Source organism: Nannospalax galili, unplaced genomic scaffold (assembly GCF_000622305.1).
Source record: "Nannospalax galili isolate Female #2095 unplaced genomic scaffold, S.galili_v1.0 scaffold1554, whole genome shotgun sequence".
Taxonomy (NCBI): domain Eukaryota; kingdom Metazoa; phylum Chordata; class Mammalia; order Rodentia; family Spalacidae; genus Nannospalax; species Nannospalax galili.
Window position 1 is genome coordinate 1 of NW_008333898.1, and position 13,237 is coordinate 13,237.

The 13,237-nt window shown below is 38.5% G+C and overlaps 1 protein-coding gene across 2 annotated transcripts; it reads left to right on the forward strand.

The window, feature by feature from the left end:
• Positions 1–1,016: 1,016 nt before the first annotated feature.
• Positions 1,017–11,768, forward strand: Cdc16 (cell division cycle 16; the record flags this gene model as incomplete). 2 transcript variants are annotated; one of them, XM_017797111.1, is given in 7 exon segments in its annotated part: positions 1,017–1,169; positions 2,694–2,757; positions 5,059–5,120; positions 6,673–6,808; positions 8,243–8,333; positions 11,274–11,574; positions 11,657–11,768. In XM_017797111.1, coding segments are annotated over 6 exon segments (766 nt in total), but the record flags the coding sequence as incomplete, so codon positions are not given.
• Between the last annotated feature and the right edge of the window lie 1,469 nt (positions 11,769–13,237).

Genomic DNA, 13,237 nt, shown 5'->3' on the forward strand with positions numbered 1-13,237 from the left:
AGTCATTTTCTTGGTGATTATCTTGTGGTTGATAATTAACATCTTAAAACAATCTAGTTTGGACTAATTCTTCATGTTAATTCTCTCTGCCTACCTCCTTTGTGTTATGTCTCATATACAAGCCCATCACCACAGTTTGTAATTGATGTTTTATTCAGTTGTCTTTTAATCAGATAAGAGAAGTGCTGCAAAAAAAAAAAAAAAAAAAAAAAAAAAAAATTGGGGTATACCAAGCTTGGTGGTGCATGCTGTGAGCTAGCTGGAGCTACAGGGAGACCCTGTCTCCGAAAGAAGAAAAATGTATGATGCCTTCCTTATATTTACCACTGTAGTTATCTTTACAAGACTCATTTATTTTTCTGTGTAGATGTGAGTTACTATGAGTCCTTCAATTTCAACCTAAAAAGCTTGCTTTTGTTTTCCTTGGTAGATCTGCTTGTGACGGACTCTCTTTTGTTATGCTGCTCATTCTTCTGCATATTTAAATGCTTGTAAACTCTTCCAGTGAAGGATTCTTTTATTTCATTTATTGTTCCTTTCAATTTCAATTCCAGAGTTGCTATGGTTCTCCAGTTTGTTTTTGCTTTTGTTTTATTGCTATTCTGTGGTAAGGCATCGTTCTTATACTTTCCAATAACTTTGTAAACATGATTTCCTTTGGTTCTTGAATGTTAAAATAGCTTGTCTAAAGCCAGGCATGGTAGCACACGCCTTTAGTCCCAGCACTTGGGAGGCAGAGGCAAGCAGATCTCTGAGATTGAGGCCAGCGGCTATAGGGAGACCCTGTCTCAAAAAGACAAAAAAAAAAATACCTTATTTAAGGCATTGTCTTTTAAGTCCAACAGCTCATCCTCTACTGGGTTGGTTTCTATTGATGCTTTTTCCCTGTGTTTGGACTGTACTTTGGAGTTAGAAAAAAAAGTAAATGTTGTATATGAGGCATATTTAAATTATCTTACACATAGGATATGAAGCTGGCATATTTCTGTTTAGGTACTTTCAAATGTCTTCTTCAGGTGTCACTTGCCAATGCTGTATATTGGATTGGAATATGGTCTGACCAATAACTCCAAATTGGCTGAACGTTTCTTTGGCCAAGCTCTGAGCATCGCACCAGAAGACCCCTTCGTCATCCATGAGGTTGGAGTCGTTGCATTTCAGAATGGAGAGTAAGTACTGGAGGGTGGGCTTGGCCCTTGCATGGGCTTTTTGTAAGTGGGGCCTTAGTCCCAAGAATTCAGCTGACCTGAGTGGCTCTTCAGTGGATTTTTATTTTCAGATGTCCTATTTTAGGAGACAAGGTGGACAGTTTGAAAGTAGAAACTCTCATCTTGGATTCCCTTAAAACTAAACCATGCATGCTCTGTTCCTCTGTAAATATGGGCAACCACAAATTCCAGCTCCCATGGTGTGGTCTATAGACTCTACAGAGTCCTTAATCTTCTCTGTCAATTAGATAGTGGAGTCACACATTAGAGAAAGTGTTTACATAATTTTTGAAACAAATGTCTTCTGTTTAATTACTGGTAAGATAGAAAATTAAGCTACTTAGAATGACCTGATCTTTAGTTTCCTGATCAGTGAGGCTTTTTTGTAGCCTTGGATATTTGTAGAATAAACAATTTGGAGTCATACTCAAAGAAAAAACTATAGTCCTTTATATTAAAGTAAACATAAATTTAAGCACAGAACTTCAGTGTTCTTTGTATTCTAAAAGGTAGGTTATGTAGATTTGGAGCTTTTGAGTAGATAGTAATAACAATGTAGTTCCTCAGAATTCGCAAGGACTATGCGATGAAGTGGCCTACTGCTGAAATTTACTTGTAACCCCAAACTAATACTCAAAGTGCTTTTAGTCTTAACACATGTAGACTCCCCTGAAGCTTAGTTCCTGGTTGATCTTACACAAGACTGCTTAGTCCTGTTTCTAATGGTCTGTTTAGTGCCAGGGTTTTCACATTTTTTTGTATGTTTTTTGTTGGTGATGTCGCTGTCTAAAATAATTTCCAAACAGTGTTTTTTGAAGCATGAGAAGCCATCATGTGCCTCACAAGGGACTGTGTGCACTAGGTGAGCGTTAGGTGAGTGAAGACGCTGTTGGCTGTTAGTGAACTGACAATATATGTTAAACAGTGTTAGTCTTTAGTTGACAAAATGTGGGCAGAGGTTTACAGGACCCTAAATACCACTAATCATGAGAATTGACTGTCTCTCTCAAATCCTGAATCTGCAGAACGGTAATGTCATAAGATCATTTGTCTGTCTCAAACATTTTTCTTTTAATTTTTTTAAGTTAGCATACAAAGGGATACGTTTCATTATGGCATTTTCATGTATATGCATTATTATACCTTATTGTAATCTAAATCAGTTATTTTCAGCAACTTCCATTTCATTTTAGTACTATTGAAGAGATGAATTTTTAAAAACCTATTTCTTTTTATTTTATGTGTATGAGTGTTTTGTCTGCATGTAAGTGCACCACATGGGTGCAGTGCCTGCAGAGGCCAGAGGAAGGCATTGGATTACCTGGAACTGGAGTTATGGATGGTTGTGAGCTGCCATGAGGGTGCTAGGAACTGAATCCACCCTGGAATTGCTAAGTCATCTCTCTACCCCTTCACATTTTTCTTAAGATGTTTATCCTTGCAAATTTTGAATAACCTCTGACCCTTTTTTCCCCTCTATTTTAGATGGAAAACAGCAGAAAAATGGTTTCTTGATGCTTTGGAAAAAATTAAAGCAATTGGGAATGAGGTATTCTATGTAATATCTATACATGTACACACATGCACATCCCTAAGCATATTTACTGTTGGATGTGGAAAATGCAGGCACAGTCTCTCACCTAAAAGAGAATAATATTTGTCATAACAAATAACTTGATCAGGTTACGATGGTCACACAGTTGACTTTTATCCCATAGAAAATCTGAGTTTATTTCTGATCAAAGAACAGGTATTGGATGTGACATGGGGCAGCAGTGAGAACACATAGGTGGTGGTTTGAAGCAGGGTTTCTGATGATTGAAGATATCTCAGTGTTTAATGCAACATTGCTTCCCTAGAGCTTCAAGAGCCTAGTCTTTGGCTCAAGAGTATGTGTAGCTTGGCAGCAGATACACTTCTGCAAGGCTGGGTGTCATTCAAATTCAGACCTTTTGTTGTTCCTGTGTCTATCTAGGTCATTGGACATTTGAAACATTTTCATGAATTTGTGTTAATGAATTTATCCTCCAACTAGCAAGACTGTATATGCACTGGTATTATGTATAAATAGCAATTTTCTATATAAACAAGTATAAGTAAGGGATCTGCATGCGGCCACTCTTGATTTCCATTTCCTTCAGTTGGTACTTATTTAGTCTTACTCTGTTCTGAGTTTCACACCCTGGTTTTTGTACATTCGTGCTCACAGCTCCCTTTCTTTGTATTTGCTTCTATCTCTGTGACAGACACAGCTCCATAGAGCTCCTACATTAACAGTCACTGTAGATTGACCTTTGCTTGCTTTGGTCTTTTGTTGTTTGTCATCTGAACTTACAAATATGTTTCTGTTGTTGCACTTGTGTATCTGTAAAGCGTGTTTTTTTCCTCAGCTGGGTCTTGGGGAATTTTGGATAATATTAATGTTTTTGTGAAAATAGAGTTGCCACTCACCACTTTCCAGCTTTGAGAGAACTGAATGTCTCACTACTCAGACTGGCCCAATAGCATTAGCTTCACCTGGAGGCTGGTTACAAATGCACATCCTCAGATCTGTTGAGTCAAAATTGTGTCTGTCACAGAGATAGAGGCACTTTGTATCTTACTGAAACTTAAAATAATTATATTAAATATGATAACATAACTATTGAAGTCCCAGAATGCCAACTAAGTTATATGAAGGGAATGTGCTGCATGGCTTTAGTAAGAAACCATAGCAGATGTCAAGATAGTCAAAGAGAAGTGCTCATGCCTAAGAATCTGTGAAGAATTTTTATTTGCATAGGCTGGTCTCTTAAAGTCCAGTCCTCCTAGCATTGGGAAAGGTGGCCAAAATTCCTTTTTGTTTATTTAGCTGACATGTGTTTAATGCGCACTGCCATGACCTAGGCTCTGAGCCAAGCATCAAATACAAGAACTATTTCCATATTTCTTGCCCTCAGATCCACTAGGAAATATGAATCATTTGTTAGCAGTGATGCAGTATGATCAAGGAAATGAAGGTACCACATACAAGAGTTGTTCACCTAGATGTGAGAGTGGCCAGAAAGACTTCTGGGTATATTACACCCCATCCTGAGTACTCAGACATTAACCAGACAGAAATAAGGGAGGAGGGTATTTCAGGTACAGAAGATGGCATGTATGGGAGCCAATTCACTATAGTTTGGATTTTGACATCTCAGAGAATGTCAGGAAAGGTTAAGTGTATGTGATAAAGGCCTTGAAAATGATGTTAGAGAGTGTGCACATTATTCTGAAATAGGAACAATGAGGTGTTTCAGAGAACAGCATAGCCAGGCTTGTAGGATGGGAGTGTGGGCCAGAGTTTTGGTAATGGAAGCTAAGGTTTACAGGGTTGGCCCTTTACCTGCCACATAAAGTGAACAAGCTCTGGAGATTCTTAGGTCATTTTGGTTCTATCCATTAACAACTGGTAGGACATTTGGGATGAGGTTAGAGAGCTAGAATGACTAGAGAGAGATGCCTTGATGTGACATACTGAATTGAAAGTTCTTATGACAAGTCTACATAGAAATATTTAGTAGGCAGATGGATAAAAGATCCAGTGTTTCAAAGAGAACTCTAGGCTAGAAGTACATGATTAAAATTTGGGGGGCATGGATGGACTCTTGGACAAAGTTGTGCTAATTACAGTGGTATGCTCAGGAAGTCTCATCTAGTGGAGAAGAAAATTGGTTAAACCAGTAGATATCTTTCCTCTACTGTGGAGGAACCTATCAGGAGAGAGAGCCCAGCTTGCAACTTATAGGACATGAAATGATTCAGTACAAATAAATCAGGCTGAACAGTGACATGTATAACTCGTGGGCTTGATGTTGCTATGTTTTAGGTAACAGTTGACAAGTGGGAACCTTTGTTGAACAACTTGGGACATGTCTGCAGAAAACTTAAGTAAGTGAAGTAGAGTATTTTCAGAAATATACTTTGTGACTAAAAGTTTACTTAATTTTGAATGGCCTTTTTGTTTATTTCATGATACTCTCCAGTCCACATACGTGGCTACTCAGATACAACAAGCATCAAAATCCGTCTTTATTATCTTAGTTGGTGTAGTTTTATTTTAGAAACATTGAGAAGTGTATCAGCTTTTTTTCTTACGTTAAAAACTTTAGTGTTCAAAGTGAATATAGGAGCACTAGGACAATAAGGTCTGGTTATGACCATGACCATATTCAGGCTTTGTGCACCCAGAAATTTCATGGTATAATAAACTGATGATGGTTCAAAATGAGTTCTTTGTCTAGGGATGTACTTCAATTGGTAGAGTGCTTACGTGGCATGGAGGAAAAGGGTTCACTTCCCAGGACTGCATAAAACCTGGCATGATGGCGTATGTCTATAATCCCAGCACTCGGTAGTAGAGACAGGAGGATCAAAAATTCAAGATCATTATGGCTACTTTGTGAGTTTGAGGCCAATCTAGGTTACATGACCCTTTCTCAAAAAGGAGGGCAGGGCTTCTCTGTTTAAAATAAACCATTGGAACTCTAGGTTAGTTAAAATTTAGTAAGTTTGGTAGGCATGGTAGCACACACCTCTACACCTGTAATCCCAGGACTGGGGAGGCTAAGGCAGGAGGATTGCTGCAAGTTTGAGGTCAGCCTCTGGGCTATAGAGTGAGGCTCTGTCTCACAACAACAACAACAAAATTTAATGTTTTTGGGCAGAGAATGCCCCTAAATACCTTTACACAATATAAGAAAAAGGTAGACTTAAATCTTAAATGTAACTAAAACACGGGATGGGAAAATTCTTTTTTTTTTCTGTTGTAGAATTTCTTTGAGTCTTGACTATTGTGAGCTGTAACATTTCCCAGACTTTGAGTGGGAAATCTTTTTATAAAAGAGCAAATATTGCCGGGCGTGGTGGTGCACACCTTTAATCCCAGCACTTGGGAGGCAGAGGCAGGCAGATCTTTGTGAGTTCAAGGCCAGCCTGGTCTACATAGCAAGTTCCAGGACAACTGGGCTACAGGGAGACCCTGTCTCAAAAAGACAAAAAAAAAAAAAAAAAAAAAAAAGAGCAAATATTCCAGGAACTTTGGGAAACGCTATTCTAAGTTTCATGGATGTTAAAGTAAAACTGATTACTTGCACCTGCCCTGGTGTAGAGTGGTTAGCTATCATAGGAAAAGTTGGTGTGTGATGAGGCTCAGGCTAGGAGTCAGGGACAAGGTTCTGACTGCTGTCCCCTTAGATAGAAGAAAGAACAGCAGATATATACTGGAGACCCCACATCCAGCTAAGAGGCATGCCAGGGAAAAAATAATTTATCAAATCTATAAAAGTAGGTATGGGATAGTTCTCAATCTAGAATGTAGCTCTAAGGAAAGTCTTACGTGTTCACAAAAACAAATATGAATCTTAAACTTAAAAAATTTAGCACTTTTCTTGTAGCCATAATTGTTTTCTCTTTCCCCCTCCCCCTTATTTTCTCTCAACAGAAAATATGCTGAGGCTTTGGATTACCACCGGCAGGCACTGGTGCTGATCCCGCAGAATGCTTCCACCTATTCTGCCATAGGGTATATCCATAGTCTGATGGGCAACTTTGAAAATGCTGTGGACTATTTCCACACAGTATGTCTTTTGCATGTATTCTACTCTAAATCTGGTTAACATATGCTCCTTTTTTGAAAACATCTTTTCTAGGCAGTGTTTACTTATTTGCAGTTTAAACTTCTTTAATAAGTGTTTTATTCTTTTCTTTGCATAGAAAAGTATGCATATTGTATAATAGTTAACAAGACAAACATGAGAGTGGGCCTGCATGGGCACTAAGATGCTAAGTGCCCAGTGGTACTTGTTACTGGGTCCCATTTGAGTTTTGTCAAGGCAGAGAGCAGAAATCCTGGTTCACAGTAAAAACCTTTTGGAACCAACTCCCTGTCGTCCCTCTTAGGGCTCTACCATTAACTTCTTGGTCCCTTTGCAAATGAACAAAAACAACCTACTCATTTACTGCAGCAAAGGATCTTTCCTTAGTTCACATACCTTATTTTATGAAAGCTAAAATCTAGATCTTGGGTAGACCTTTTGAAGAACCATAAAAGAAAAACCATAAAGAGAGGAAAAAGTGATACTGAGTTTTAGTAAATAAGTACAATGACTATGAAGAAAAAAAAAAATGCTGCAACTAAGCTTTATCATAATCATCCCCTATCAGGCTTTTGTACTTACAGAAAATACCTAGACATAGGTTTTTATCATCACTCTGGTACACACAATTTAAAAAATATATAAGTGAAATGAATTGTTCCAGTTTTCAACCCAGGTAGTCCGTGTCACTTTCTTCCCTGTGTAGTATCTTGGCACCAGCACACATGGCTGTTCTGGAATCTGGGATTCCTCCATCTGCAGATACCTGCTTTGCAAATCTTATAAAACTTTTTTAGCCTACTTATTTGTCAGCAAAAGGTTTTAGACAACCTCCACAATTCGTATATTATCTTTTTTTAAATTTTTTATTATTTTTATTTTATGTGTATGTGTGTATTTCCTGCATGCCTGCAAGTGCACCCGTGTTGTGCAGTGCCATGGGGTCAGAAGAGGGCTTCAGAGTCCCCTGGAACTGGAGTTAAGGATGGTTCATAGCTGCCATGTGGGTGCTGGGAATCGAACCTGGGTCCTCTGCAACAGCAGTCAGTGCTCTTAACCGCTGAGCCATCTCTCCAGCCCCAGTGCCTATATTATCTTTATATGGTCCACACATGGTTCTTCCCTGACCACCAGGTGTACAGTACAGGGTACCTATATCACAGCTGTGCCTGGTAACAGCAGCAAGACACTCCAGTTATATCGCAGATTCAGATTTGGAGAACATATGGGCCTAATCAACTAATGGAAGAGAGAAATAATATATGAGCCAAAAGGTAAATTCATTGGTGTGATAGGTTCATAACTGGTCTACAAGGATTAGTTAGCAATTTTGAGGCTACATTATAAGTATTTTTAAAGAAAAGGAAAGGGATTACATTTCAATAATAATGCTTTGTTTTTTGTTTGTTTTGACAGGCCCTTGGTCTTAGGCGAGATGACACATTTTCTGTTACAATGCTTGGTCACTGTATTGAAATGTACATTGGTGATTCTGAAGCTTACATTGGTAAGGTTAAATCGCTCTTCTTAGCAGTGTATTAGCCTTTATCTCTGGGGCTTTTGAAATCTCATCCAGCAGTCTGAATTCAAAAACTTCTATTTTTTGGAATAGTGTAGCAGAAATTAGTGACTCATTCCAAGTTGAGTACTTACTGCACATCAAGCAGTCATGAAGCATGGCAGCACAGAAAAAATGTGTAACAGTTTAGCAGAAAAAAAATCATAGTGTTGTTTCTCTAAGCAAATGAAGGGCTCTGGCCTTTTTATTTTATAATACAGAGTAAAACCTAATAATCTACATCTCAGTGGAGCATTAAGATGCCTTTCATTTACTTAACCATGATAAATAATCCTTTGGATTACTTTCATAATGGTAAGTAGTAGAATAACTTTGAATAGGATTGCTATAATTGGGCACAATTATAGATTGCTATAATAGGGTCAAGTATTGTGAGATACTGATAGTACATTGAGGTTAAATGTTGAGATCTGGACCTTGGAGTAAGCAAAAATTTCTTTAAAAGCACTATCAAGACAGGGAAAGGTGATTAATTGAGCTTTAATAAAACTAAGAACCAAAAATATCATTACAAGAGTAAAAGGCGTGCTACTGACTGGGTGAAATGACTGTACATGTAGTGCCTCAGAGAGTTCATGTCTGAAACCAAAAAATCTTGCAAGAAAGTTAAATAAAAGAATTAATGTATCAAAAATGGGCAAACATGCTGGAAGTGGTAGTGCATATCTATAATCCTACCACGTGGGAGGCTGAGGCAGGAGGACCACAAGCTCTAGACCAGCTTGGGCTATATACACAGTCTCAGATTCCACCCCTGAATGCCCTCACACCCCAGAATGGAGCAAATACTGGAACAGTTACTTCACAAAAGATGGCATAACTACTTAGTTAGGAATCACATGAAGGTGTCCAACAGCATCTCTTACCTGGAAATGGAGTTGGCATCAGCATAAGAGGCCACCACACATCCTCCAGAATTGCTGAAATCTAACATATCGGGAACTAATGTTGGTGATGATGTGGAACAACTGGATCTCTTGTGTGTTACTGATTATGGTGAAGTTAAAAATGAGTAAAACCTGTAAAACTGTTCAATGTGTTACCAAAGTTACCAGTTAATGTGTTGCTGAGTATCAAGCTACACAAACGTGGTGGTTTAAATAACAATGATGTATGATTTTTCAAGTTCTTTTGGTCACTTGAGTGTTGTTCTCCTGGTCTCCCTTGTTCATTCATGTGGCTTTGGTCAACAGATGTATCACTGAGGATGTGCTATGATGAGCTTACTGATGGGTGGAGGACCTTGGCTGGGATAGCCAAGTGTCTGAGGTTTTTTTTATCCCAGGCTTCTTCAGAGAATAGATGAGCTCAGAGATAAGGACAAGAAGCTAAACTTCAAGACCTCAAAAGTTGGAAGTTGCACATCACACTCATCATTAAACAAGTTATAATTTAGCTCAGTCACTGTTGAAATAGGCTCTTAGGTCAAGGACCTGGACTTCGTGGTGCATCAAGTGCTATTAGGGGGACACAAGCAACTAGATCACTCTTAGGATATAGCAGCGCTGCTCCAAGAAGTTAGCTCCAAGAAGTTAGTCCAACAGAAGCAAGTAACTGTCAGCCAAAGTCACATGCAAGTTTCCTCATTTCATAGCTTTATTCAGTCTTTGTACCTGAATGGAAATGTCTCAGACATCCATCAGTGGAAAAACAGAGAAACAAACTAAAGTCTATGTAGTCAGCAGACTACTACATGATTAAAAATTGGTTAATGACAGTCCTATAGCAGTGGGAGGAGCTTCACAGTCCAGCAAAGGAAGTGTGTACTGATTACAATAGTATAGAAGACTAGTAACAAGCATGTCTAAGTGGTGGTGATAGAAAAGTCCGTGGTGATGACCCAGGCGTTGAAACACTGGTAATACTGGCCAGGAAGGATGGAGTGATATATGCATAGTCAGTGCTCTGCTCTTCTGCCCAGTGATGATAAGCATGTGTAAGAATTCATCCAGCTATGTGACTATGACTAAGGAAAAGTATATTTCTGTTTGTCTTATAACTCTAATACCCTAAAGACCCAAGTTTGAAAAGCTTAGCACCAATAGTCAGCAGTCCCTATGACTTTTGGAACAAGGCTGAGCCTCACCTTCTATGTCAGACATTTTGTTAGTAGAACAAAATTATCTGATAGAAACAACTTAAGACAGGAAAGCTTTATTTTGGCTCAGTTTCAGAAGTTCCAGTCTAAGGCATGAGGGAGCAGAGCAGCTTACCTCATAGCAGCAGGAAGCAGAGAGGAAATACCCATGTTTACTGGCTGGCTTCTTTTTCCCCTTTACAGACCCACCCAGAAGTGTGCTTTACCAATTTAATAGGTATTTCTCAATTCATTCAAGTTCTAATTCATTACTTACTGTTTTTATTTTTAGGATGTTTATGTTATTATCACCAAAGTACCTAGTTCTGAAAGCTCTTAGTTTGAAATGTATAATATTTTCAGTTTCATCAGAAATTATTGAACCTAAGCAGATCAGTCCAAATACTTACTATTCTTAAATTTTTTATATATTTTGATATAGGTGAAATATATCTTAAAATGTATTTACTTTGTTCCAGTTTTCCTGAGCAGTAGATGAGTGACTGCACTCCACACTGCTTAAGGCTTTCCAGTATTCAAGGGGCTTTGGGAGTAGGTGGCTATGGAGCCACATAGGAGCCTTAACTGCATGTGTTTTAAAAGTTTTCCCAGATTCTCCCTTGAAAATGGTGGGCAATGAACAAAAGCAAAGAAAAATCTGGAATATTTTTTACCTCCTTCTGATCTGTATTTATATTCTTTAAAGTGCAATTTGACTTAAATAGTAATGGCAGTGTCATAATGATCAATGATGGAATTTCTTACTTTCTAATTATGATGTTTCTTTTTAGGAGCAGACATTAAAGACAAATTAAAATGTTATGACTTTGATGTGCATACAATGAAGACACTAAAAAACATTATTTCACCTCCGTGGGATTTCAGGGACTTTGAAGTAGAAAAACAGAGCACAGAAGAAGCGGGGCTTGCACCATTGGAAAACTCCAGAAAAACTCCAGATTCCAGACCTTCTTTGGAAGAAACTTTTGAAATTGAAATGAATGAAAGTGACATGATGTTAGAGACATCTATGTCAGACCACAGCACATAATTCCACAGACAGTAGTCCAGGACCTGCGCATGCTGGTCTAGGTCAGTATTTCCTTGCATCCTTGTTCCGCCTTAAGAATTTCCCACTTCCTAATGTGAATCCAAACTACATCTCTACATTTAGGACCAGCGGCCTACCCTAAGAGACGGGATAGTACACCTTGGCAGCAGATGTTTTCTGATTCTCTGAACCTACGAAATAGTTATACGTAGTGGAATAAAGAAGGTAAACCATCTATTGTGTCGTCTTTTTTTTTTTCAACGAGTTACTATTCTGGAATAATTGTAGAGAAAAGTTGCCAAGGTAGTAGTTTCTGTATGTCTGTTACTTGGTGTGCCCCATTGTTAGCATCTTACCATTACCATTGGACATTTGTTATGGCTAAGGAAGTTTTGCTGGTGCGTTGCTCTTAACTCTAGTTTTCCCTAAGGTTCACTTCCTGACTCAGAAGCCTGCCCAGCATACACTTACACAGGCGTCATGGCTCTTTGTACTCTCTGCTGTGGGACAAGGTCTCAAACTTTCCTTGTTCAGGACCTTCACAGTTTGGAGTATGCTCAGTCGATGAAGAGTGTTCCTCTTTGATTTTCTTGTTCCTCATGACTGGACTATGATTTTGAGTTTAGGTAAAATACCACAGAAATAAAGCACCTTTCTCAGTGATGCTGACTTTGACCTTGAGCACATTGTTTCTTTTCCCTCTTCCTTCTTCCTTTATCAAACTCTTCAGTTTCCTCCTTTCTGCTAACTTGGCCAGTCACTTATCTGTATGAGCTTGTAAGCACTCATGTTTTGAGTTGTAAGCCTATACAGTGTTACTTTGTGGCTTCAAGAGTATTTGCTTGGCCATTAGGTGCTCTTTCACCTTGTTTCTCTGTCCCTGTGATGTGCTCTGTTTTTTTGTTGACTCTATTGTGATAAAGTGCATGAAACACACAATTGGAGTTTAGTTAATGATAATGTATCTGCACTAGTTCATCAGTTGTGGAAAGTTATATGAATGTTTAAAATGTTACCAGTAGGGGATATGTAGGTAGAGCTAGGGAGAGGAATTGGACAGGAGCTCTATTTTTTATTTAGTTTTTCTAGAAACCTTAAACTCGTAAGTAACAATCTAATGAACACATGTACCTACATATAAAAATATGAAAGATGGTCATTTTGACCATTCAGAAGAGTACAACTCAGTGGTATTATATCCATGATACTATGCAGATCATTGTTTCTATAACTTTTCACTCTCCCTCAACAGGAACTCTGCACTCATTAAGCAGTAACTCCCTAGTCCTCCAACCTGTGACCTTCTGTCTTGTATAAATTTACTTGTTTTAGGTATATAATGTGGCTCTATAGACTGTCTTTTTTGTATAATTTGTTTATTTATTTATTTGGTCTTTTTGAGACAGGGTCTCCCTGTAGCCTAGCTGGCCTGGAATTTATTCTGTAGACCAGGCTGGCCTCGAACTCACAGGAATCTGCCTCCCAAGTGCTGGAATTAAAGGCTTGCACCCCTATGCCCAGGTTATAGCTTATTTTTACTTATTTTCAAGGTTTATACATACATAGCATAGCTAGGTGTGGTGGCGCATGCCTTTAGTCCCAGCCTGGTCTACAGAGTGAGTTCCAGGCTAGCTAGGGCTACAGGGAGACCCTGTCTCAAAAAGACAAATAAAAATACATATGTAGCATAAATCAGAACTTCAT